The sequence below is a fragment of the Onychomys torridus genome, chromosome 11 (genome assembly GCF_903995425.1).
Source record: "Onychomys torridus chromosome 11, mOncTor1.1, whole genome shotgun sequence".
Taxonomy (NCBI): domain Eukaryota; kingdom Metazoa; phylum Chordata; class Mammalia; order Rodentia; family Cricetidae; genus Onychomys; species Onychomys torridus.
The window spans coordinates 92,539,120-92,566,676 of record NC_050453.1 but is presented as its reverse complement, the minus strand read 5'-3'; the positions used below and the strand labels follow the sequence as shown (position 1 = coordinate 92,566,676).

Below are 27,557 nucleotides of genomic sequence, written 5' to 3'. Positions count from 1 at the left end.
GATAGCAATGAAGGTTTACAGAAAAAGATTCTCTTTTTGGAATCTGCTGACCAGGACTTACAGAAAAAGATTCTCTCTCTGGAATCTGCTGGCCAGGACTTACAAAACAAGCTTGTACCCAAAATTGCTTTTATTGATAATAAATATGAGTATTTAATGGATAGAACACTAACTCTCCAGAGTGAAGTTGTAGCTACTCAGACACTATATAAGGAAGAAAAATTATCATTACTTGATAAGATAAGGTCCATGGAATCATGTGTTTCAGAAGAACATAAAAACTTCCATGATTCCATGAAAAATCCCTTACAAGAGAGGAGGTTTACTCCCTGGAACAGACCCTAGGTGCTCATTTACAAGCCCTGGAGGAAACTCTCAATAAACATGACAAGGGACCTAATAATCAGAAGGGCAAGACCATACAGGTTGTAACATCTCCAAATGGCTCTCATACAATGGCTTATCCTGTTATCATCCATGAGAAGCCAACAGATGACTCATACCCCGAGCCATATACGACATATACATTACAACCAATTTCAACAAGGGACTTTAAAAATATAAAGGAAGCAGTAGTTACATATGGGATACACTCCACATATGTAAAACAGATGTTAAATTCATGGTCTACCTCACATAGAATCATTCCAGATGACTGGCATCAGTTAATTTCAGCCGATCTAGAATATAGCCAGCAGTTACAGTGGAAAAGCTGGTTGAGAGAAGAGGCAAGAAATTTAGAACAACAAGGTAAACTCAGAGGTTTTGAGATCTCCCAAGATCAAATACTTGGTGAGGGATGTTTCACTGACAGGAATGTACAAGCCATTTATGATGAGCATACAATATCCCTATGCCGTACAGTAGCTCTAAATGCTTGGGAAAAAATTTCAGAACCTGGAAAAGCAACTGAGGTATACACAAAGATATTTAAGAGACCGCAAGAACCCTTCACTGATTTTTTACAAAGGCTGAACACAGCTATAACAAAAGCTGTATCAGATAAAGAATTAAGAAAAGTATTAACTGAGTCCTTGGCATTCAACAATGCTAATGCAGAATGCAAAAGAATACTTACACCATTAAAGATCAGATCAGCTCCTTTGGAAGGATGGATTCAGTATACTAATAGTGTTGAATCTCTTAACTGCAGTAATGAGGCTTGGATAGGAGAGACAAATCCCAGAGGTGAAAGAAGGCCCCGTGGTACCAAATGTTTTAAATGTGGTAGACCAGGTCATATAAGTAAAAACTGTGCACGGGGTAACCCTAGAAGTAATACTCCTTCTAGGAATAGCCTAAACAGAAGACCCCAACCACCTCCTGGATTATGTAGAAGATGTGGCAAAGGCCAAAATTGGACCAGTGAGTGCAGATCAAAAATAGATATACGAGGCAACCCTTTATTGGCGGGAAACGCCTCAGGGGGCCTCTTGCAGGCCCCCAAATCAAATGTGGTAAGAACATTCCCAGCCACTGTGGAAGACATTCCTCTCCAGAACAACTGAATAAACCAATGCCTAATGTAAAAACTGATACTGCAATGGATGATAAAACAGCTCTGATAGATGAATCACAGTTTACAAAGAACACAATAAAACAAATATTTTGGAAGACTTCCATAAATGAACAAAGACCAAAGTTTAGAATTCGAATTAATGGCTTGGTTCTGGAGGGCCTGGTAGACACAGGTGTGGATGTGACTGTAATTACACCAACATCATGGCATCCAAATTGGCCTCTTCAAGAGGTAGATGTCCAACTTTTAGGAATTGGCACCCTATCTCAGATAAAACAGAGTTCGAGATGGGTTGAATGCATAGGGCCAGAAGGACAGAGAGGAAAGCTGAAGCCATATGTAGCAAATGTAGCAGTGAATCTATGGGGCCGAGATCTGTTACAACAGTGGAATACCCAGATTAAAATTCCTACACTCTCAGAAAAGGAATACAGGCCAATGCATGTTTCTAGGAATAATATCAAAACATGCTATAAAAAACAGTCACCAACAATTCAGGCTGTACACAAACAGAGCACAACTGCTGTTGAACTCTCAGAAGTACCAACTGCCTTACATTTAAAATGGCTAACTAATAAACCTGTCTGGGTTGGACAGTGGTGTTTGACAAAAGAAAAGCTACAAGCTTTAGAACTGCTGGTTCAAGAGCAGTTAAATGCTCAACACATTGAAGAATCTACCAGCCCTTGGAATTCTCCTGTATTTGTTATTTTTTAAAAAGTCTGGTAATTGGAGAATGCTGACAGATCTGAGAGCTATTAATAAAGTAATTCAGCCAATGGGCTCCCTACAGACTGGGATGACCTTGCCCTCTCTGCTACCCAAAGAATGGCCTATAATAGTTATTGACTTAAAAGACTGTTCCTTTACCATACCTGTACAAGAAAATGATAGAGAAAAATTTGCCTTCACAATTCCTAATTATAACAATTCTCAGCCAGTCAAGAGATATCAATGGAAGGTCCTCCCATGGGGAATGTTAAACAGTCCTACCTTATGCCAATACTTTGTGCAAAAACCATTGGAGATAATTCGTGTAAAGTTTCCACAATCCATAATTTATCACTATATGGATTATATCCTATTAGCTGATCCAAAGTTAGAAACATTAGAAAGCATGTTTGAAGAAGTAAAAAAAGTTTTGCCTCGCTGGGGACTGCAAATTGCTCCTGAAAAAATACAAAGAGGAGATTCTATTAATTACTTAGGATATAAGTTAGAGTTACAAAAAATTAGACCCCAAAAGGTACAACTGAGGAGAGATCGATTAAAGACTCTTAATGATTTTCAAAAGTTGTTAGGAAGCATTTCCAACTTACTGGGTATCATGGGAATACCCAAAGATTGACTACAAAATTTGGCTACTACTCTAGAAGGGGACAAAGAATTAAATAGTCCAAGAGAATTATCAGCCGAAGCTGAGAAGGAATTGGCTCTAGTAGAAAAGACAATTCGAGAAGCACATGTGGATCGTGTGGATCCAGAACTTAAATGCATTTTTGTCATGTTCCCCTCCAGACATTCCCCCCAGGTATTTTGATGCAGAGGGAAGATATTATATTGGAATGGATATTCCTACCACATAAACCAAATAAGAAATTAAAGACTTATATAGAAAAGATCTCTGATTTGATTCAAAAAGCTAAATTAAGACTTCGTCAGTTGACAGGAATGGACCCAGCAGAAATTATAGTACCTTTAACTAATGAGGAAATTTCATCACTATGGAAAGATAATGAATACTGGCAGAGAGCCTGCAGTAACTTTTTGGGAGAGATTAACAACCATTATCCCAAAAGCAAGAGAATAGAATTCATAAAGAAGACTGAATGGGTCCTTCCTCACATTGTACAACACAAGCCAATTTCTGGAGTCCTCACATTCTATACTGATGCAAATAAATCAAGGAAAGCAGGATACAAATCAGGAGAGTTAAGTAAAGTGGTACAAAGTCCATACAGCTCTGTACAAAAGGCAGAACTGGATGCCATTCTTATCGTACTGATGGACTTCACAGAACCCCTCAATATAGTCACTGACTCTCAATATGCAGAGAGAGTTGTTTTACACATTGAAACTGCTGAATTTATTCCTGATAATACAGAATTAACTTCATTATTCATACAATTGCAGGAAATCATCAGAAAAGGGGAACATCCTATATATATATAACACATATCAGATCCCATACAGGTCTGCCAGGACCTCTAGCACAAGGTAATGATGAGATTGATCAGTTACTAATAGGTAATGTGCTAGAAGCCTCAGAATTTCACAAGAAACACTATGTAAATAGCAAAGGTTTGAAGAAGGATTTGAAGGTTTGAAGTGGAGATCTTCCCTCAGGAGAGACCCCGAACCCAAGGAACATGCCGAAACCACGGATCAGATGCAAACAGCAAGAGGGTTTATTTGAATACACAGGTACCTGGGGCGACAAGTCTCTCAGAGGACTTGCACGCCTTCCTAGGGAAAGGGGGACTTTTTATAGGATCCCAGGGGCAGAAGCGCGGTTACAGAAGCGAGAAGCATAGTTACAGGGTTCCCATTGGTTGATTCAAATAAGGCCAGGGTGAACTTGGGGACATATTCTTAATTCTCAGAAATTTGCTGTGTGTGGCTGACTTGGCCTTGTCTAGGGCACAGTGGTGTTTTCCTAGCCCAACTGTCTATTCCCCAAGGCCAGGTGGCCCACCATAGATATCCTGTTTTGACTCAATGGTTTCTCTCCCAAGGCCGGGTGGCCGACCATAGTTATGAACTCCTGTTTGGCCTTCTTCCCCTGAACCGCAGATATCCTGTTCTTTATGTTTAAGCCTTGCAAAATGGCGTTGCAGCAGTCAAGCTAAATCTATTGTAGGGGGTCTTTCATATATAACACATATCAGATCCCATACAGGTCTGCCAGGACCTCTAGCACAAGGTAATGATGAGATTGATCAGTTACTAATAGGTAATGTGCTAGAAGCCTCAGAATTTCACAAGAAACACTATGTAAATAGCAAAGGTTTGAAGAAGGATTTCTCCATTACTTGGCAACAAGCTAAGGATATTGTGAAAAAATGTCCTACTTGTTCCTTCTATAACCAAACTCCATTACCTGCAGGAAGCAATCCAGAAGGTATACAAAGAAATGAAATTTGGCAGATGGATGTGTTTCATTTTGCAGAATTTGGAAGATTAAAGTATGTACACCATACCATTGACACCTATTCAGGATTTCAGTGGGCAACTCCTATGAGTTCTGAAAAGGCTGACTCTGTGATTACACACCTATTAGAAGTTATGGCCATCATGGGAATACCTGTACAAATTAAGACAGATAATGCCCCAGCATATGTCTCCAATAAAATGAGACAGTTCTTTGTTTATTACAATATAAAGCATGTTACAGCTATACCACACAAACCCACAGGCCAAGCCGTCATAGAAAGATCCAATCAAACTTTAAAGGATATTCTAAATAAACAGCAACAGGTAACAATGACTCCTAGAAATAGATTGCATAGTGCTTTATTAACCTTGAATTTTCTCAATGCTGATGAGAAAGGAACAACAGCTGTGGAGAGACATTGGACGACAGATAAAACTCCTGAGCTAAACCAACCGGTTTATTTCAAAGATGTGTTGATCTCAGGATGGAAACCTATATATGTCCTACGTGGGGGGGAGGGGTTTTGCTTTTGTTTCCACAGGAGAAGAAAAGCTATGGATACCAACAAAATTAATAAAAATTCGATTTGAACAGAAGAAACCCCTCGATGAGGAGAAGTAAAAGCACTGCCTTGTCTTGTCACATATGAAGAGGCCAGAGGTGGATGTCTGAACTTGTACCTCACAACCTCAACTAGGCTAGCTAGCTTGCAAGCCCCAGATATCCCCTAGTCTCTGTCCCCAGCACTGGAACATAGGTGAACCTGGGTCCAAATTTTTATAGTGTCCTGAGGATGGAATGCACATCCTCATACATGCACAGCAAGCATTCCTGGCTGTGCTATCTTGCCAGCAGCATATGCGATCTTTTCTACTGTCAAAAGCATGTTGCTAGGTATTTAATTTAGTTTTCATCCACACAGGGCCAGACCTCAAAGATTGCAGCAAACAGCCAGGAGTTTGGCCTCAATTTATCAGCAAAGCTGGTATCAGAAATTACTTCCTTTGGCATGGAAATGTTTTCTGCCTCTTGTTCGTTTTCTTTTTTTACTCCATTGTGTTCCAAGAATCCCTTTCAAATTTGTGAATACTGTTTGTTTGTTTGTTTGCTTTTCCTTTTGGGGGAAATCACTGTTGAACAATTTATGGTTTTCCAGATCCACCCACCCAATAAAGTCAAGTGAACACTGAAATGAAAGTGAAAACAGGAGAGAGGAGACTTTGATTAGCTCAGTCTGTTGCATGGTTCTACCACAGGCTGACACCAAACTTACCTGGTCTCTGCTGGGATCCAAATCTCAAGACTCTGAAAGGAAAAAGACTCCTGCTAGGAGCTTTTGTTTCTTTTCCAGTGAGAGTCTGCGGTCTCCCCCAAAGTTCTCATTCCTGGAAGTTGGGTGATCCTGGAAGGAAACTGCTTACCTGAAAAACAAGTTGGGATTTATCAACTGGTATAGACACTGATACCTGAGTATGAGCCTAAAAAGTTCTGAGAGGAAATAAGATAAAACATAGTGAAAGCATCTTTCTGGTCATCATCTCATGGTTATGAAACCGGCAGCAGGCATAACCTGCCCCTGGTAATTAAAAGTAAAGGACTATGAAAGCACTCTGAAGTCATGTCTCACTGGAGGAGTCAGCAAACTGATCATGAGTAGCAGAGACACCATCAAGAAGGAAACAGCAGGTACTACCACCAATACCTTGTGATTCCTTCCTCACACTCCCGTGACACTGCTAGCATGGTGCTGCAGACTCCTCTGTGATAACAATGTATTTGCTCCTCTACAGCACTGTAGTCCTTAGACTACAAATAGACTACAAAGAACCTTGTGGTCAGCTGTGGGAGTAGAAGAAACTTTAAGCTGCAAGGACATTCCATTGGCCCTTACTTAAGAGTGTTTTAGCTACTAGCAATAGTGGAGAGGGTGCCTGAGCTGGCCTACACTGGTAGTCAGATTGGTGAATACCCTAACAGTCATCATAGAGCCTTCATCTAGTAACTGATGAAAGCAGACATAGAGATCCACAAGCAAGCACCAGGCTGAGCTCTGGGAGCCAAGTTGAAAAGAGGGAAGAAGGATTACATGAATAAGGGGGAGTTAAGATTTTGATGGAGAAATCTACAAACAGAACTGAACCAAGGTCATGGAAGCTCATGAACTTTAGACTGACAGCTGTGGAGCCTGCATGCAAGTCAGTTGTCTAGCTGGATCTCTTTAAGGGCTACTGGCAATGGGATCAGGTTCTATCCCTGGTGCATGAACTGGCTTTTTGGAGCCCATTACCTTTGCTGGGATGCTTGCTCAGCCTTGATGTAACTGGGAGGGGCTTGATCCTGCCTCAACTGAATGTACCAGGCTTTGCTAATTCCCCATGGGAGGCCTTACCCTTTTAGAGGAGGGGATGGGGGATGGGGAGAGGCTGTGGGGGGAGTGGGAAGGATGAGAGGGGAATCTGTGGTTGGTATGTAAAATGAATAAAAAAATTCTTAAATAATGAAAAAAAAGAGTGTGTCTTAGAACTCCTATCCTTTGATTTCCCAATGAAAGTCATGAGCAAGACATTCAGGTACCATACACTTATGGGGGTATTCTACTCTGGAGGCTGAGACAGAAGGATTGGGAGTCTGAGGCTAACCTAGGCTACATAATAAGACTTTGTCTCCAAAATGCTAAAAAAGATTTGAAATTCTGCAAATGATTTCCCACATCATGACAATATGTTCACATTTCTGGGGAGCACTAATCCTATAAGGTACTCTATGAGAAAGTAGTAGCTCTAAATCTCAGAGGACAAATGCTGAGTATCATTGTGTTGTCCATTCAGTAGGTGTACATGTGACTCTAAGAAAACTTGTCTCATGCAGATTTCAGTGTGATGGCAGGAAGATACGCAATAATTGATAGAGGGTAGGTACTAGATAGATAGATGACAGATTCAAAATCTTATACATATGCACATTCATATACAATATACTTCATTTGCCAAGTGGCAATAGGAACAGCATGTGATTAAGCTTGTGTGTGCAGTTAGCAAGAACATTCTGGAGCCATTGCCATGCATACAAGCATACAAGGACCACATCTGGAGTCATTGCCGTGTGACCTGGTTAACAAGCTTAGCTAGCCTTCTAGCTTGGTTTTCGTTACCCCCTTTGCCTGGTGTCTTATCTTAGACACATAAGTGAGCTCCATCCTGTCTCTTGGCCTAGTCCTTATAGAAATCTCACATCTTACCCCAGATCTAATAAGAGAAGGCCTAGCCCTGCTGTCAGCTTTGATATAGTAGCTTCCTACTGTGTAGGGACGAAATTTTCTATTTGTTTCTCATAAGGGTAAAAGTATTCTTTTTTTCTAGTGGAGTGTGAAAAGACTGATTTTGCTAAGAGAGTGTTCCGTCTTCCCAAGTGTGCAGCATATGGCAGAGCTGCATACATTTTGGTGTTACACCTGCATGTAGAGATGGAAACATAAACATGAGACATGCTTTTCAATAGTCACTTTATCAACCCTTATCATCCACACAGGTAGAGCTGCAAAAACTCAAGAACAGTAGAAGGTTTTGGTGTGGACCATTTGCACTCAGTAATTTAATATCTATGTGCCTTTGGCCTTTATGACTAACTAGTTGTCTGAATCATCTAAGTCAATGAGCATAAAAAAAATCAAATATCTGTTTGGCCCTTGATTGATGTTGTGGTTTGAATGCAAAACATCCCACCATAAGCTTATGTGTTTGAACACATGGCTCCCAGCTGGTGGTACTGTTTGTGATTGGGAATGTTTTGGAACCTTTAGGAGATAGAGCCGCATGGGAAGAAGTGGGCTGCTGACTAGGGGTGGGCCTGGAGACTCTATAGTCATGATCAACTTCCTGTCCATTCTCTGCTTCCTGACTATGTACGCTATATGACTGGCAGGCCTCTCTGCTCCTGTTGCCATGAATGATGGACTGCAGCCCCTCCAACTTTGCGTCAAAATAAATACTTTCTCCCTTAAGTTGCTCTGGTATTTTGTCATGGCAGTGAGTAAAATAACTAACACTGTTGACATACATGGTTTATTTATTTTGTCACAACAGTTGAAGTACACCCTGGTCACCATAAGGAAGCTGCTCCACTATTTGTACAGCTGACAAGGTTCTTATTGATATCAGAAGAAGTTGGAGCTACTTATGAAAGAAACTTCCCTCCAAATCAAGGGTGATTGGTTGTTAGTGTAGGCATGGGCAGGGACAGGGTCATTTGAGGCATCATCCACTGCTTCAAAATTGCTTTTTCTTTTTTTTTTTTTTTTTTTTTTCCGAAACAGGGTTTCTCTGTGTAGCTTTGGAGACTTTCCTGGAACTCACTCTGTAGACCAGGATGGCCTCAAACTCACAGAAATCCGCCTGCCTCTGCCTCCCAAGTGCTGGGATTAAAGGCATGCACCACCTCTGCCCAGCTCAAAATTACTTTTTCAAGTAATCTTTTTGATGTTTACAATTCTGGAGGCCTAAAGAACTTTACTTAAATTTAAGTTATTGGTAGAAGAGAGTGATTTCTAGAGAATCATAATGGTTCACCAAACTAGACAAATGATAAGGAAATAAGATATTGAATAATCACGTTTTAGTTTTGATCTCTGTGTGTGCAGGTGCATGCATTTGTGGGCACAGGTTTGCAAATAGCACACAGAGGCCAGGGTTCACATGAGATGATTTTCTTAATTGCTTTTCACCTTTTAAAATTTTATCTATGTATCTATCTCTGTGTATCTATCTATCTATCTATCTATCTATCTATCTATCTATCTATCTTTTATTTGTGTGTGTGTGTGTGTGTGTGTGTGTGTGTGTGTGTGTTTGCACAGACATATATGGAGTCAGAACTTTAAGTAGTCAGCTGCTTCTGGTTAACTTGTAGTATCTAGGAATTAAATTTTGGTCTTCAAGCCTGGACATAAGGCTCTGTCCACTGAACCATCTAGTCATCACAACATCTTATTTTTTGAGACAGAACCTGGAGCCTGCCTATCAAGTTTAATTAGGCTATTATCCAATGAACTTCAGGGATCCTTTCAACACCTCTTCAGTGCTGTGATTACACATTTGCACTCTGGTGCTTGACTTTTTACATTGGTTCAAGAAAGTGAACTCTGGCCCTTATGCTTGTATGGGGGATCACTTTCCTGAATGAATCAACTCTTAGACCCTAGGACTAGTTTCCTGGAGAAGGAGACTTAGGGGAGGGATCTAGATGCTCCATGGTATGAGGTCCTACATATCCAGGGAAGGCTTGCTGCTCTTGTTGTTGCCTGGGTCTCTGTGCTGTTCTTCAATGGAAGGAATTAATTAAAATATTGCCCTCAATCCTTTGGGGACAGGATATAATTTCCAGTAAGTTCACAGAAACTTGTCACATAAAGTGACCTGTGCTATATGAAGAGGAAGTTCTAGCAGGTGTATCTGGAAACATTACATGTGATAAGATCTGCATGCAAAATAACTTTAATACAGGTAATTAACAACAAAGTGGACAACATAAGGACTTTCATTTTTATTTCATTTTCTCTTATGACTAGGAGAGTGACTGTCAGCTGAGGTCACAGAACTGAAGAAGAGATAGCTGCCCAGGTGGCCTTTTACTATGTAAGATCATAAGTGTCACAGGCTGAGCCAGGGATGTGTAGTACTAAGAAAATAGCAAATTCCCATGAGGAATTTCTAATGAGAGACTCACTGGAGACAGCACGATGTCATATGTGGTACAGTTACCCTGCTGAATAGTCAGAGGGGTAGGGTATTTCCTAGGGGTAAGGGATGGGCATGAGTCCTGATTGTTCTAATTTGGTCCTATCAGCATAGGCATCATTAACCCATCTCCACCTATGGTCACAACCATGATACCCGAATAGTCGTCTATACATCCTTCATAATTTTACATCCTGATAAATCCACTGTACTTTATAAGTGCACCCTACATACTACACCTAGCTTAGCACAAATGTGCCAGTAGTTCATCTTTGTGGCTAGCAGCAGTGTCAACTCACTCATACTGTTCAGCATGCTGGGATAGAGGACCACACTGCTCATCATCACTGGATGGCCAGAGTCTACTAAATCAGTATCATTTTATACCATCTCCAAGTTGAATCATATTAATGTGAACCCTTGTCCGTCAAGATGAATTGTTTCCTGAAATTCTTGTATTGTCCCTTATTATAGGGGCCAAAACCAGACAATGGAGGTAGAATGCCATGGGGAAGGGTATTGTGTGACAAAACTTTCCTGGGGAGATGCAACATGTCTACTTAGTCCAGATAGGGAACCCATGAGAGACAAAAGTATGGATACCACCCAAGTCCAACTTGATAAACTATTGAGTTTTATTGGGATTACTTACAGGAGTATGGATGAGAGGTTATTTATAGGACCATAAATGATTCAAAGACATCTGAATCATCACGACCCATCCCCATGGGTGACAGCTTACAATGCTGGGAAGCTGGAGCCCACTGTACAATCTGCAGGAAACTCAACAGGTTGAAAAGTGTCCTTTCCAGGTTCCTGGGTTGGTTTAAAGCTCTTCAGGCAGCTTGCCTGGTTCCTGCTTTCCTCCAGGCAGCTGGTCTGGTCTGAGAGTCTTCTTTGAAGCTTGGCCCTGCTCTGCAGAGCATGACATTTGGCTGTGATTGCTTATGGGAGCTGCCTAGTGAACTGACCTACTCCTGAAGTTATTTTGAGTTGTTTACCTTCCTGATTCAGAATGGAATGTTTCAATCCCAGAGAAAACTGTTACATTACAGAGATGTAGAATGTGGATCAAACATCTCCCCTCACTAATCACAAAGATACAGCAAGTTCCTACAGGTCCATCAAATGAGTGGCAGCCTTTCAGCATAAATCAGTGACTGTCCTGTAAAATAGCAGCTACATTTCTGTTCATTTAAAATGACAAAACAGACATTCATCACTAATAAAAAAAAAGCTAGAACTCAGAGGAGAATTCAATGTTTTCATTTTCCTTTTATCTCCCCAAATACAATGTTTTACAATCCCCCTCAGTCACCAAGATTGGCCAGTGCCTTGCTTATAACTTCTCTTTTCCATTATCTGAGTGCCTGATGGAAATCCACTTTATCACACACCCCAGAAGAGCAGTTGGGAACTGTGAAGCTGGAGTGGATTTATGCATTTCAGCTTTGACTCTGCGGTTTGCATGTTAATTACCTCATGTCCTATTAAAGGTAGCTTATCAAATAAAAGAAAATGCCTTGGGATTAGCTCCAAGCTTCCAGTATCTCCTTCCCTTAAGTTTGCACCCTTGGAGAGACAGGCCTTTGGATGGCATTTAGCAATGTTGATTTTCAAAGGCTTTGCATGTGGCTTTGGGTATCAGTATGTCCCTACTTTAGAAGACACAATATACTTTCAAACAATGGTATTTTCACAAGTGTGTCCTAAAACAAACTCTCTCTCTCCTTCTCTCTCTCTCTCTCTCTCTCTCTCTCTCTCTCTCTCTCTCTCTCTCTCTCTCCTCTCTCCCTTCCCTCCTTTTTCTCAGAATCTTTTTACTTGGTGTTTACTTTGGCCATTAGAGGGGAATCAGATCTCTATTGGTGGTTGTCACTACACATGAGCAGGTAGACTATAGATTACTGAAGCTGAGAAGGTCAATCATGACCCAGTGAAACACACACATACAGCCTGTCATTGGGACATAGACAATAGTGCTGACAAACTCAATGGGAAGAGTTGTACACAGCATAAATTCACTTACTGGTATTGAGCTATGGACTTTAAAAGGTTTAAAATGCTGATTTTTCTTACAGATGTTTGATCACATTTTTTTAAGATGAGGTTTAAGTCTTTGGATGCTATTTACAGAAAAAAAACAACATAATTCTAAAATAATAAGTTATGAATATGAAGGCTTTGAGACATAGTGCAAGTGGGACAATCAGAACTTGTGCTATGTTGTGTGTGTGTGTGTGTGTGTGTGTGTGTGTTCATATAAAACATGTTCAGGAACCTGTATGTATCTGATTTTAGGGCTGAGCATTTGATAGTGGATAACCAGTTGAGGAACACTTCCCAAAGGAAGACTATTTTTTTTATTAAGAACATTTTTTCATTCATTTTACACACCAATCAAAGATCCCTCTCTTCCCTCCTCCTGCCCCCCCAGCCATCCCCTCCCAACCCATCCGCTCTTCCCCCCACAAGAAGTCAAGGTCTCCCATGGGTAGGTACATCCAGTAGAGGCAAGTCCAAGCCCTTCCCCCTGCCTTAAGGCTGCACGAGGTGTCCCATCCTAGATAGTGGGCTCCACAAAGCCTGCTCATGCACCAGCGATGCATTCTGATCCTACTGCCAGCCCCCACCTCCCCAAACAGATCAAGCTACACAATTGTCTTGCCATGCAAAGGGCCTAGTCCAGTCCCATGCAGGCTCCACAAACATTGGTCCAACTTTCATGAGTTCCCACTAGTTTGGTTTGGTTGTCTCTGCAGGTTTTCCCATTATGATCCTGATGCACTACCCACTCATAAGTGTATACTAGATATAAAGCAAAGGATAACCAGACAACAACTTATAACTCCAAAGAAGCTAGCTAACAAGGAAGACCCAAAGAGGGACAAATGGACCACCCTAGGAAGGGGAAATAGATGAGATCTCCATGAGTAAACTGGGGATGAGGGGTGGGCAATGGAGGGTAGGGAATGGGGCTTGAGAACATAAGGGAATGGAATGATTGAGATGGGACAGGGATGAAGTGTGAAAGCAATGAAAGAGATACCATGATAGAGAGAGATATCATGGGGATAGAGAGAAACCCAGTGCTAAGGAAGTTGCCAGGAATCCCTATGGATGACCCCAGCTTGGACTATTAGAAATAGTGGAGAGGGTACCTGTACTGAACTGGCTTACCCCAGTGATCAGATCAGAATACCCTAACTGTCATCACAGAGCTTCTCTCTGATGACTGATGGAAGGAGATGCAGAGATCCACAGCCAAACACCAGGCAGAGCTCCAGGAGTCCAGTCAAAGAGAGAGAAGAGGAAAGACTATTCTGCTTTCAGCATTCCTTAGTTGCCTGTAGCTCTTTGTCTAGGGTTGAAGCCTCATGAACTTCCCCTTTCCTGTTAACATGTCTATTGGTGTTGGGCTTGCTTGGATCTTATTTAGGCAGCCATGTGGTTGAGAGTTCATGGATGGAGCTTCCCTGACATACCTAGGAGACTCAATCTCACAGGAAACTTCCTGTTCCTATGGCTCTTAACCATCTTTCCTCCATCTTCCATGATGATCCCTCAGCCTTTGGTGTAGGAGTTGTGTTGTGGATGCATCAGGTGGGACTGTGCATCATATAATACTTTTTCTCTGCATTTTGATCAGTTGTAGTTTTCTGTATCTGTTTCAAGGAAAACTTTCCTTGATGAGGGGTGAGGACTTCACTTACCTGTGTGTATAAGGATAAATTAGAGATTATTCTAGTTTAGTAAAGTGGTGATTTTATGTTTTCCTCTGAGATCCCTGACCACACTAGCCCTGGGTAGTGGGCTAAGCAGCAAGCATGGAACCATCTCTCCAGACCCTTTGTGATTTTTGTCAAATAAACTTCAATCACAAATGAAGAGAATAAATGAAATATATATACACTGTGATGGTTCCTTCCTGTAAACCCTGCTGATTGTGTAGTTAGAAAGTAGGTACTACAAAAATAAGCAAGAGTCTTAGAATAGGACAGTCGTGGAACTGAACCTCAGACTAATTTCTAACTACTGAGTGACTGAGAGATTTGAAGATTCACATCCTTTTGTCTTTCCCTTCCTGCACTAGGTTTGTTTATTTATTCATTTATTTATTTATTTAGTAATGAGGATGTTACATGCTTGGTGCAATAACTGGCCTCAAGAAAACGTTGACAACTATTTCAGAAAAAACAAAGCATTCTTCCCTGGAGGGCACTGTGGTTATCTTCTAGTATGGACACGTGGGAAACTGGAACTGCACACTGTTGTTAACTTTCCTGGAGGGCACTGAGGTTATCCTATAGTATGGACACGTGGGAAACTGGAACTGCACACTGTTGTTAACTTCCCTGGAGGGCACTGAGGTTATCTTCTAGTATGGACACGTGGGAAACTGGAACTGCACACTGTTGTTAACTTCCCTGGAGGGCACTGAGGTTATCCTATAGTATGGACACGTGGGAAATGGAACTGCACACTGTTGTTAACTTCCCTGGAGGGCACTGAGGTTATCTTCTAGTATGGACATGTGGGATACTGGAACTGCACACTGTTGTTAACTTTCCTGGAGGGCACTGAGGTTATCCTATAGTACGGACACGTGGGAAACTGGAACTGCACACTGTTGTTAACTTTGAATCTCCGGGTGTCATAGCTTGCAGTTTTCCTTATTCATGAAACGTAGACAGGCACGGATGCTAGGGAGAAGAACATCCTGAAGTACAGTACTTGATGCTGGTGAAAAAACTGTGACAATGTGGCAGGACTGTCGCCCACCTTAGATCGATGTCAGAGAAACGAGGGCTTTTGCTGTGGTCCTTCACCAAAAGTCTGATTGCAGAAGCACGCGTACATGTCGACGTGTCTTGGTACTGTAGAGCTCACTGCGTTGCCCTCTCTCCTCAGACATTTGCAGGAAACGTGAATGCTGACAGTGTGGTGCATCACAAGCTGCTCCACTCCGTGAGAACCCGCTTTGTTCGCTTTGTGCCATTGGAGTGGAATCCAAACGGCAAGATTGGCATGAGAGTGGAGGTCCATGGATGCTCCTACAGTAAGTACCCACATGTTCAAAGTCACACAGCTGTGTGGGGGAATGATGTTGCCCATGCAATAAGCGATTATTCATATTGGTAATTATAATTTGGCCGTGTGTGTGTGTGTGTGTGTGTGTGTGTGTGTGTGTGTGTGTTCATGTGTGTGGGTGCAAAAGCAGGGCAGACAGAAATCTCCAGTGCTCCTAAAGAACACAGTCCATCATCTGACCTAGTAGTTTTCATTGATATGGAACTTCCAGCTGAGCCTATTCTGGCTTACCAGTGAACCACAGAGGTCTTGTCATCCCCATTTCCTCACTGCTAGGATTCCTAATGTGCACCCCCTCACCTCCAACTTGATGTGGGCTTTAGGAATGGAATTCAGCACTTCATACATGCCAGGCAAGCACTTTCAAAGCACAGCTATTTCCCCAGCCTGTAGTTATCTCACTTTATTCTAGAATAAACAATACGCACACACACACACACACACACACACACACACACACAAACACACACACACACACCCCTATATGAAAATGTGTACATCAGCTGAGAAATAGAAATGTTCTTATACTCTACAGGGCTCTATAGGATCAGGAAATAATACAATAAAGCTTCAACAAATAGTTCAAAGTGAAGTACTCTTAGAATTTGACTAACCATTTGCTATTTGCAATCAGAAATAGCTGTACTCCAACTTTCCCCAAAAGTGTGGTGATGCACTGAGAAGCTCTTACTCTACCCTAGAAGCATGAAAGAAGCCTGCTCTCTTTCTTTGCATTCTAGAAGAAAAGGAAATGTCCACCCTAGGTAACTCATGCAATTCTCTTCTTCTGCAATCATAGTATCCATGTGTTATCCTGAGAGTTGTTGATAGTGAATTTAAAGTAGGGATCCACTTTATGTAAGTATAAGGAGCCTGTAACATGAAAAGAACTGAAGATAATTATAGGAGGAAGGAGTCATGAAAGAATGATGGTATCCTAATTCTCTCCTGTAAACATGATGCTGAACATGTGAACTGTGTCATTATAAATTGATTTTCTTCTTTTAAACAGTGGCATTCATGTGATTATTTGCTGTATCAATATCCAATGATGCATAAGTAGTGAACAGACTCAATCAATACACTTTTTTAAAAACCATAGTTTTCTTAGCTCTGTTTCCTACTAATGAGATAAAATACCTTGACAAAGTGGCTTAAAAGAGAAAGGAGATAGTTTTTTCAACTCACGGTCTCAGGTTACATTCCATCATTGCCAGGCAGTTAAGGTGGCAGAAAGCTGAAGACGACGTTAGTCACATCACATTGACAGTTAAGAGTGGAGCAAAGGATGAAGGCACACATGCTAGTGCTCAACATGTCCCATCACTCTCAGCAAGGCAGGGATACCCTGCTTAGGCAGTGGAGCCACCCAGAGTGGGTGTGTCTTCACATAATCAAGATAATTCTCCCACAGACATGGCCACAGGCCAACCAAATCTAAACAACCCCTACTGAAGTTCTCTTCATAGGTGATTCCTTGCTGTCATGTAGACAATAAACTATCACAAAAGTTCAGGGAATTCCTGGGTTGGGTCATGGAAGAAGCTCACGTATGGCACACAGCTCAAAATAGCTCTTGCCTCAGAAGCATTTGAAGTGCTCCACGGAAAACATTTGCTTCCCCAATGTCATAAGCACTGAATAAAGATCTTGGGGAATGAAATTACAAAAAATAAAATGTCAATGGCTCCTCAAGTAAACTATAGATTAAGGTATATCTGTCAGAAAAATGAAGTCCTGTGGGGAGGAGATTTTTGAGAGAAATGACTGAATTGGTCGTAAACACGCACTTTTAGAAAGAGTATGATTTATGAGAGATGTGTTGACAGTCTAGTCAAGGAAGGACCTTGCCACCTACAGTCTGGGGCCTTTAATTCCCCCCAGCATACCTTGTCTCTTAGTGAGAACCCTTTATCACTTCTGGGAAGAGTCTGTGACTGTTGTCGCTGGTATTTGCTTACTTATTTGTTAAGAAACTTCAAGATGAAAAAGCACTTGAGAATGTTTATTTATGTTATCAATACAATGATTTCTTTGGGTCTAATAATTTCAATTACGTGTGTGTATGTGTGTGTGTGTGTGTGTGTGTGTGTGTGTGTGTGTGTGTGTGTGTGTGTACGTGTCCACACACATACCATGACATCATGGTGTGTGTGTGGAGGTCAGAGATCAACTACTGAGAGTCTGTTCTCTCATTTTACCATGTGGATCCTGAGGATTGAGCTCAGGTTGTAAGGCTTGGTAGCAAGTATGCCTACTTACTAAGGAGTCATTGCTACCCCTGGTCTAGTGATTTTTATTAATCTTTCAAATGTCTCTAAACTTTAGTTTTTTTTTCCCCAGAATGATGTTTTTCATTATTATGCCTTTTATCCACTCACCCTGTATGTCCACCCCAAAGGGTCATGGTTTAACTTAGATTATAGCTGTTACTTTTAGTGTATATGTGTATGTGTGTGTCGGTGCATGTGTCTGTACAGGATTATCAGTATATGTATGGGCATGTGTGTAGAGGCTGGAGGTCAACATCAGCCATCCTCCTACAGGTGCTACTCACATTTTTTTTTTTTTTTGAGACAAGACCTGTCCCTGGCCTTGGCCTTGATAGGCCAGTGATCTGTAGGGATCATAGTCTCTCTCTCTCCAAGGCTGGACCTATAAGCACATATTACCTCTCCTGGGGCTTAACTAGTAGGCCAGGCTGGCCAGTCAGTAGACCCAGGCCTCTGCTTGTCTCTCCCTTCCCAGCACTGGGCACATACCAGCATCCCAGCCTTCTCCTACTGGGCCTGAGGATTAAACTAATGCCCTTGTGTTTGTAAGACAAATGCTACCTTAAGGAGCTAGCTCCACAGCCAATAAGCTACCAGGTTGGAAGATATCCTTGAGTAACATTTTAGTTTTCTCCAATGATGGACTCATTCATAATCCATGCCAATGAAGTATCTCCTCCAAAGAAAACATGTAATTTTTTTTCTGAAGTATAAATATATGACAGATCTGCTAAACCAAATTCTGGTTCAATCTAAGATACTCCTGACTTTGTGGGAACCCAGGCCTGCCCCCTCCACTGCAGGCTCCCCTATAGCTAGTGAATTATCTACAACAATGGAGTACATCCAGTAAAACTTGCCATCAATGGGGTGTTAGCCACCCTGTGGAGATAGTTATGACAGAATGAGCTTCCTAGTTTTATGCCAGTAGCTGGCATTGATATCCCATGGTCCTATACATATGTCTCTCTTGGTCAATTTGGCAGGGTTCTAGTCCCAAGGTATACAACCACATACTGTTCCAAGAGTTGCTAAAATGTTGTATAGGTTAGGTCTGTAACCAGTTGATTTTATTTATTTATTTTTACTTTTAATTTTATGTGTATGGGTGTTCTACCTCCATGTGTGTCAATGTACCACATGAATGCTATGTTCAGAGAAGTAAGAGCAGGGCATTGGTTCAGTTATGAGCTGCTGTGTGGGCCCTGGGAATTGAACCCAAGTCCTCTGGAAGAGCAGTCAGTACTGTTTACCTCTGATCTAGCTCTCCAACCTTTTTAAATAAAGGGGATAACACACCATAGTCTGAATGAGTTTGATTCAAGAGCAGAACTGAGGTGTCAGGATGAAGAAGGCATTCTCTATTTGGACAGCACCTTCAGCTACTCCCAGTTTCAAACCTATCAATGAATGGTTTGCTCTATGAAATTCACACTGGCTTAATTCTCCTGATGATGTATAACACTCTACTTACTGTTTCTATGAGACAACTATTTTCATCAAGGCTTGCCAGTGGCCTCCACATCACCAAATACCACCTACAATCATTATTTCAAGCTGCTATTTGACTTATTTTACAAAGCATCTTTAAGGCTGGAGAGATGTCTTAGACAATGAAGTCCTTGCTTACTGAGCATGGTAACCTAAAGTGACCCTCCTGAACAGATGTTAAAAAGAAAAAGAGTTGGGCCTGCCAGCATGTAGGATCCCAGTGCTAAATATGCAGATTCAATAGGGGCTCTGAGGCTTGCTGGGCAACTAGTCTGGCCAAATTGTAGAGCTGCAGGTCTAGTGAGAGACCCTGTTTCAAAAATTAAGTAGAGTTGAAGAAGAAAATACCCAATATTAACCCTTTCCTGTGTCCTCCTCAAACTAGACACCCAGACACATATACACATACACACACACACAAAAAAAAATCCACTTACAACACACAACACACACACCAACACACACATACATGCACACCTCAGAGAGAAAGAGAGACAGAGACAGAGACAGACAGACAGACAGACAGACAGACAGAGACAGAGTCTTTAGAGCCCAGTATGGTAGCATACATCTGTAATTTCAGCACCCATAAGATAAACAAGCAGAAATATCATTAGTTCGAATTTGAAGCCAGCCTGGACTGCATGAAAAGATACTGAGACACAAAAGCTCTCCCAACCCTCTAGTTCTCAGATTCTTCCTACCACCTCTTCTAGAATGTTCCCAGGGTTTGGGGATTAGGGGTGGGTTGCTGTACACATATATTTGTCATTCATTGGCTCTGTAGATTCCTTTTTAAGAACAGGAAAACAGGAAGGTTGATGTGTGGAGGAGGCAAGGGAAGTTGAAGAGGGGATTATAAATTTATGAAATTTTCAAAGAATAAATAAAAATGCATTGTTTGTTTGTTTTGTTTTTTAAGGAAAAAAAATCTATCTTTTCTACCCTTTTCACTTATTACCCCCTTTCCCATCAGGTTTCTCATTAGATGCAGGTCTCTGAGCTTTTGTGTCTATAATTCATTGTTGCTAAACTCATAGGGTCCCATGGCTGCGAACATCCCATTCATTACAAAAGTGATTGCACGTTTATCACTTCTCCATCTGTCATCCACCCTGGCCTATGGAAATATTAATACACAGTTGCCCACTTTCTGCTTCCACATGAAAATGTGTCAAATGTCTCCAGTTTAATATAGACAAAAAGAATCTTGACTACCCAGTGTCTGCAGATTTTCTTCTCGCCATCTCTTGTCTCAGCCAATGGCCAATACGCCCTGCTGGTTGGTATATGATCCTGAGAAGGAGTTTGTCACTGCTCTTCCCTCTATTGTCTTGTCTAGCAACCATCTCACAAGTTCCAGAAGCTGTTCCAGCAAACACCCTGAACTCACGTCCCCCACCCTGTGCGGGAAAGCCTCTGTGCTCAGCTGCTGGCTATTAGTAATTTCTGCTCTCATCCTCATGCAATCACCTCTACATTCCATAAACACCAAAATGATCTTTATAAATAATAATCACATATTCCCCAGCTGCCTGATTCTCTAATATAATTGAGATTTCACAACCAAAGTTCCCAGTGAACATTCCCCTATAACTCTCTTCTCTCCCCTCCTCTTCCCCCACCTTCCCTCCTCATCCCTCCTCTTTTCTTCCCTCCGTATACCACTCTTCCTCTCTTTCTATCCCTGCCTTTATCTTTCTTTCCTGTTTTCTGGCCCAGCAATCTCATTGTTCCTTACTTGTGCCAGGTCTTCAGTACCTCAGGACCTGTGCACATCCTTGAACAAATAATAACATTCCCCTGGCTATATGTCAATGTGATTTTCAGTTATCAGTGACATTCTCAAAGATGTACATTCTAATGCCCCTAAAAGTACCTGACATACTTCCTGTGCACCTGTGGTTCTAAGGTATGACTTCCTTTACAATATGCTATCATAAACCAGACTCCTATCTGTTTGTTGATGCTAAATTGATACCTATCTTCCTTTCTGGTTCCTTGCACTAGCAGGTAAGTTAAAGATCATGAAAGAATAAGCAATTTTAGGAGCACTGAAACTGCTTATTTGTTGAATGGGTAGATACATGTGTAGGCCAGTCTCTTTGTCTCAGCTTAGGTGGGCAGGTTCATATAGAATTACTTTTTGTTAATACAGTTATTTCTATTTTTTAAGGGAATTATGTTTGTTTCTGTAGGCTTGTAAATCTCCATTCTGCCTGAGTATATTGATAAAAATTGGTAGAATTCATAATCTTAGAATTACCTCAGTTGGCTGACTATTTGCCTAGATCTGAGTTTGATTGCCAGCACCCTCTTAACATAGCATGGTGGCTCATGCCTCTGGTCCACCTCACTGAGGCACACTCAAGAGCCTGAGAAATTCATTCTCATTTACTTAGCAAGTTGTTTTGTACTGTCCAGAGAATGAGATACTGTAGCCATACTTTTGGTTAGAATGAGTGGGCTTATTAAGTATGTAGCAAGCAAAAGTAACAAAATAAGCAGCAGGTAGACAGACAGATAGCACTCAGACAGATACATATATTCATGTAAAACATCATCAGATTGGGCTCACAGAGCCTTTAGCAGAGCTTGGCTGGGGAAGCCTTACTGAGGCTGGATTTCTAATAGAGAGTGTTGCTAGCAGAACCCCCATCCCCTTTGGTGAGGTTTCTAAGTTCTAAAAGAACAATAGCAACAGATGGAGATAACATCGTCTGTCTGTCTGTCGATCATGTCTTTTTCTATTATTTATCATATTTTACCTAATAATTCATCTATCATCTGTTATTTATTATCCATCCACCTGTTTTAAATGACTTTGTTTAATAATTTATAGATATGTTTCACTGAAAATTACCTATATCACCTACCAAGTTTTGAGTTCCATATAGCCAAGAAGGTTATGTTCTTGAATCCTTAGTACTCTGCACAGATAGGGCCAATTCCATTCAGTAGTAACTGAACATCTAAGACACAGCATCTCTAATGTCATAAAACATATTTGCTGAGAAAAGGTGGGGTCTGAAAAAAGTTGGCTTTAGTCTTCCCTTGTGGCCCTGCATTTATGTCTGGAAGTATTCCATCATGCAGCATAAAACATTTTGTTGGAAGAAAAAGATCATAATCAATCTTATGACACCCAGGCTAGTTTTTCACTTCCAAAGTCAAAAATAGCAACCTACAATTTCCAAGCACAAGACATTAAGAGGCTCCAGGGACAATGTTGAATTGTTGCCAGGAGCAACAGTGCCTATACTCACACATCTCCACTTGTGTGTCCCTCACCTGCACCTTCACACCCAATTCTGCATAAGAATCACCTGTTTCCATTGGTTTCTATATAAGTCCCTGGAGCCTGGACTATAGCTCTCTTAGAAGAATGCTGGCCTAGCATGCACAAAGCACAGCCTCAGTTGCTAGCACCATATAGAGCTGACATAATGTTCTTCCTGTAATCAGGAGGTAGAGGCAGAAGGATCAGAAGTTCAAGGTCAACCTCAGCCAGTTTAAAGCCAGTATGGGCCAGAGTCCCTGTCTCAAAAGACAAACAACATAAAAATACTGACTCTGACCACCAGAGTTTTTATGTTGTTTATGAGTAATTATGATAAAAAGCCAGAATTTAAGCCCATTGTCTCAAGCTCCATTTCTGTATAACTATTTTTTATAGTTAATTTCTTCTTAGTTTACTCTGTCATTTTTTTAAGTAATTGTAGATCTTAAATTTTTTCAAGCAGAGCCAGTAAGATGGCTTTGTGGGTAAAGGCTCTTGCCATGATCTAATGACCTGACTTGGATCCCTGGGACCCACAAAGGGAAGGAGAGATCCAACTCCCAAGAGTTATCCTATGGTGCACATGTACCCTCCCACACAGTAAATAAATAAATGTTGAGAAAATAAGTTGTGCATGTTGACCAATCCCAAGGGGTCCACCTATTTCTGCCTCCCTAGTAGTAGGACTAGAGAAATGTATTTCCCACCATGCCTGTCTTGTACAGAGGATATGGGAATTGAACTAGGTCCAAACACTTATGTGGCAAGTGCTTTACCAGTTGAACTATCTTTTCAGCCTTCTTGAAAGCTTTCTAAAATCATACATGGCCATATCAACACACAGATGGGGCTTAACACACCAGGATGGCCAGGTGACCTGACTTTAGCATTCACTCCATCTGTAACCTTGGGCAGTCTTATTTCCTCTATAAGGATGGCTGGGTGACCTGACTTTAGCATTAACTCTGTTTGTAACCTTGGGCAGTCTTAAGTCCTCTATAAAAATGGAAACAATGTCTGAATGCCTCCAATTCCTTAAAGCAGTGTTTGGAATGTGATTAGCCTCCAAACAAGCTTTGTTCCTCAGATATTTAGGTCACATATTCCCTGTTCTTTCCTCCTTTCTATTCAGGTACACATCTTTCTGGTACTTTAGAGGTAAGAGGTTGAGGTTTTACATTCCTGGTCCTGAAGGATTTTGACCTCTTCTATCAGGACATGTGGAGACTTTAAGCTATATTGAATTTTTTCTGGGGCTTTTATTTGAATTTCTTTATGTATGGGAAGCTAATTAATTTTAAAAAGCATTATAAATTCTGATAAAGCATAATGATCTGCCAGGTTCCCCAGACTCATTAAGAATTACAACCCTCTCTTTATACCCTAGGTTCCTCCCTCTACACAAGACCTTGCTCCTATTTGGTTAATTACTGCCAAGTGATGTCATCAAAAATTCATCACCCTCTTTCCCCAAATCAATCCGTACCGTCTCTGCTTCAGCCATCTTTGCTGTTGTTCTTATCATCCAGAGCTATTTGTCAGAAGCAGCAGAAGTCATGAAAGTTGTAGATTTCATCTCTGGGGTCCTAAGGTCAGTATAATGTTCTCATGGGCACGCTGGAAGGCCTGCCGCACAGCCAGGACAGCCTTGGAGATGTGGAGTGCAGGATGACCGTGGTCAGACCTGAGACTTGGAGGCCCCAGATCCCACTTTGTAATATGGTACTTAGTAACAAGAGATGGACGACGGTCTCACCAGATCATTGTAATTCTTTCACTCCAGAGATAAGAAAACAGAGGTCCAGAAGTTTCCTAAAATTAGACTAATGCAAGGGTTCTGCCATCTGTCTTGCTCTTAGAAATAACTGGAAAAAATGAGTCAGATACAGACAACAGAGGTATAGTACACAGAAACACCAAAGGCTTCTGTCTTAACCCATGGCATCCTTATGACATTTCTAATTGATTGAGGATCTGAATGCTCCTTCTACCATTGATATATGTTAGTCAATTGTCCTTTACCACTCACTGTCTTTGGGCTATGGAGATGCAGAAGACAACCCTTGACCAGTAGAAACATGGACTGTGAGCATCTTCAGGAAGCTGTCAAAGGAATGCCCATGACTGGGGAGAAAGCTCAGTCAGTATCTATTGCCCTGCAAACAGAAGGACCTGATTTTCATCTCTAGGATCCATGTTTAGAAAAAATGGTGAGCAGATTCGTCCACACTTGTAATTTTAGGGATGGGAAGATGGAGTCAGGCAGACTTCTAGGGAATACTAGCCAGCCTATCTACTAGCCTTCTTGTTGAATTACTGTCTAGTGATAGACCTTGTTCCCAAATCCCAAGGTGGATAGAGCCTGAGGAACAATACCCAAGGTTACCCTCTGGCCTCCACACATACTATGCATATAGGTGTTTCTTCATGCATACAAACATGCACACACACACACACACACACACACACACACACACACACACACACATCAAAGACAAACTGTTCACATCTGTGGATGGAGGTTGAAGGAACCAAGTCCTTGTAGGTAAAGCTGGGGGAAGGGGAGGAATATCCAGGGTTGCAAGTCTGTCCTGATGAATGAGGGCCTCATAGATGGGCTGCTTGCATGGCTCTGAAGTTCCACTTGCCTTATGCTAACCATGGTGATTTAAACGGTAACCTGCCCTTGTAGCTGGACCAGTCGTTCTGCAGCCTGTTTTCACAGAAATGCCAGTGTCTTGCCTGATAGCTTGTTTTGCCTTCAGACCCCTTGGATGTAGTCACTACAGTGATTCATGTGTTGACTGACAGACTGCAATGTTAAGCACCCAGGCAGAATCATGAAGAAGACCATAGAATTTATCCAAAACATGAAAACTTTTTTTGTATGTTGTGTGTATATGTCTGTATACGTGCATGTGTGTATATGTATGTGCATATGGAGCCCAGGAGTCGACATTTTATTTTTTTTGAAAAAAGTCTCTCACTGAACTGGGAATTCCCTGAATTTCCTAGGCTGAGTGGGCAGCAAGTCCCAGGGGTCCCACTGCCTTCACCTCTACAGCTATGAAATTACAAGTTACATAGTGTCACCTGCCTTTTTTACTTGTGTGGCTCTGAGTGTGTGTGTGGTTGTGTGTGGTTTATCTATATGAAAGATGTATGTCAGGATCCAGGCTTTCTTGTGAGTGTGGCAGCCAGAGAAGAACATCAGTTTTTCTGTTCCACCACTGTCTTGTAATGGCAAATATGCAAATGGATACATTCCTTTATATGATTTTCTTTAGTGAGGTTTCTGGAGATTCAGAACCTTTTGCTTGTGAAGCAAATACTTATATTCACTGAGTTATCCCCAGCTCTGAACCTGTCTTTTTAAATGGGAATGGGAGAGCTGCACTCAGGTCCTCACACGTTCAGAGCAAACATCTCCCCAGGCCCATGGCGAATGGTTTTGTAGAACACCAGAGCTACTATCACTAAAGGGAAATTGAGCAGCTTTCTGCTCCAATTTCAAGGCTCCTGTTTAAATGTCAAATGAAATGGCCTTACTGGAACATCAGCATCTTACATCTGAGAAGACCACTGAGAATGGAGTAAACCAGAGAGAGACAGCTAAAAACTGTATGTGGTCAGTCTCATGAGGGCTGCTTTCCAACTGTCAGCATTTCCCAGGACCATCCCCTTCCTTCTGGTGACTTGAGGAAAATGTTTATGAAATGTTGCTCCTTAATGAAACCTTTGGCTCATCTGCCTAGATGAGTTCCCATGAGTGCCCATGCTGCACCTTTCATTCAAAGCTCATCTTCCAGTTTGCTCCACAACGTCCCGCTCCATTCTTCTTGTTCCTGCCTAGTTACTTACATCTCACTGTTTTGCTCCCACAAAGCCTGTTGGAGTAATGAATTGTAGGAAGCACATTAACACTTCTCCTTATTAGGTATCACTCCATCATGGTGATTCCTTCATGTCCACAGTATTGTGTGTGATCTCCCAGATGGCTTGACCCATCACCTTCATCATCTTTGCATCAGAGAGAGAAGAGATAAAAATGAATTCAGAACATGCCCCAAAAGGAACGGGTTTAGTTGGTAATGTGCTTGCAATGCAAACAAGAGGACACAAGTTGGGCACCTAGAACCCGTGGGGGTGGGACTGGACTACAATGATCTGTGTGATGGCGCAGACTGTGGGAGACGGAGACAGACAGGTCCCTGGGGCATGCTGTCCTACTTTTAGTGTAGATGGCTCCTGGAAAGAACACTGCAGGTTGTCGTCTGTCCTGTGGAATCCAGATACTCTTGTGTATAGAAACTCATGTACACACACACACACACACACACACACACACACACACACACACAGAGAGAGAGAGAGAGAGAGAGAGAGAGAGAGAGAGAGAGAGAGAGAGAGAGAGAGAGACATGCTCAATGCCAACACTGAGTTCAGGTATAAAAACAAAAGAAAAAAATCTACTACAGGAGTTCTCTAACATGATTTTGATATGATCTTTGCAATTTGTGAACAGTCTAATTATAATAAGTATGTTCACATATCTATGCACCAAACTATGTAGAAAACACTTAAAAAAAACTAGTTTGATAATGGGGATAGAGCATAGTTGGTAGACTGCCTGTTTGGCAAGATGAGTCCCAGAATTCAATCCCTACATGGTATAAACCAGGCTTGGTGGTGCATACTTGGGACTCAGAAGGTGGAAACAAGAAGATCAGAAGTTCAAGGATGTCCTCAGTATCACAGCAAGTTTGAGGCAAACTGTCCCAGGGGAGACTCTGTTTCAGGAAAACAAGAAAGAGGAAGGAAGAAAGGAAGGAAGGAAGGAAGGGTGGGAAAGAGGGAGGAAGGAAGGAAGGAAGGAAAAAAAGGAAGGATGGGAAGATATGTGAGTAGGTGAGTGGATGGATGGATGGATGGATGAGTGAATATCTGACAAGAATCCTAAAGCGCATGTGCTTAGGTTATGATTGGAATCCAGAGTTGTGTCTTTTATTTGTTTTAA

The 27,557-nt window shown here is 41.5% G+C and overlaps 1 protein-coding gene across 3 annotated transcripts in view; it reads left to right on the top strand.

Annotated features, from left to right (window-relative positions):
* Positions 1 to 27,557, top strand: part of LOC118592981 (contactin-associated protein like 5-1-like) — a 934,683-nt gene that overhangs the window by 384,575 nt on the left and 522,551 nt on the right. For all 3 annotated transcript variants that reach the window (XM_036202117.1, XM_036202118.1, XM_036202119.1), the window contains exon 4: positions 15,317 to 15,464. In XM_036202117.1, the coding sequence (XP_036058010.1) occupies positions 15,317 to 15,464 (148 nt within the window). The remainder of the gene's footprint in view (positions 1 to 15,316; positions 15,465 to 27,557) is intronic.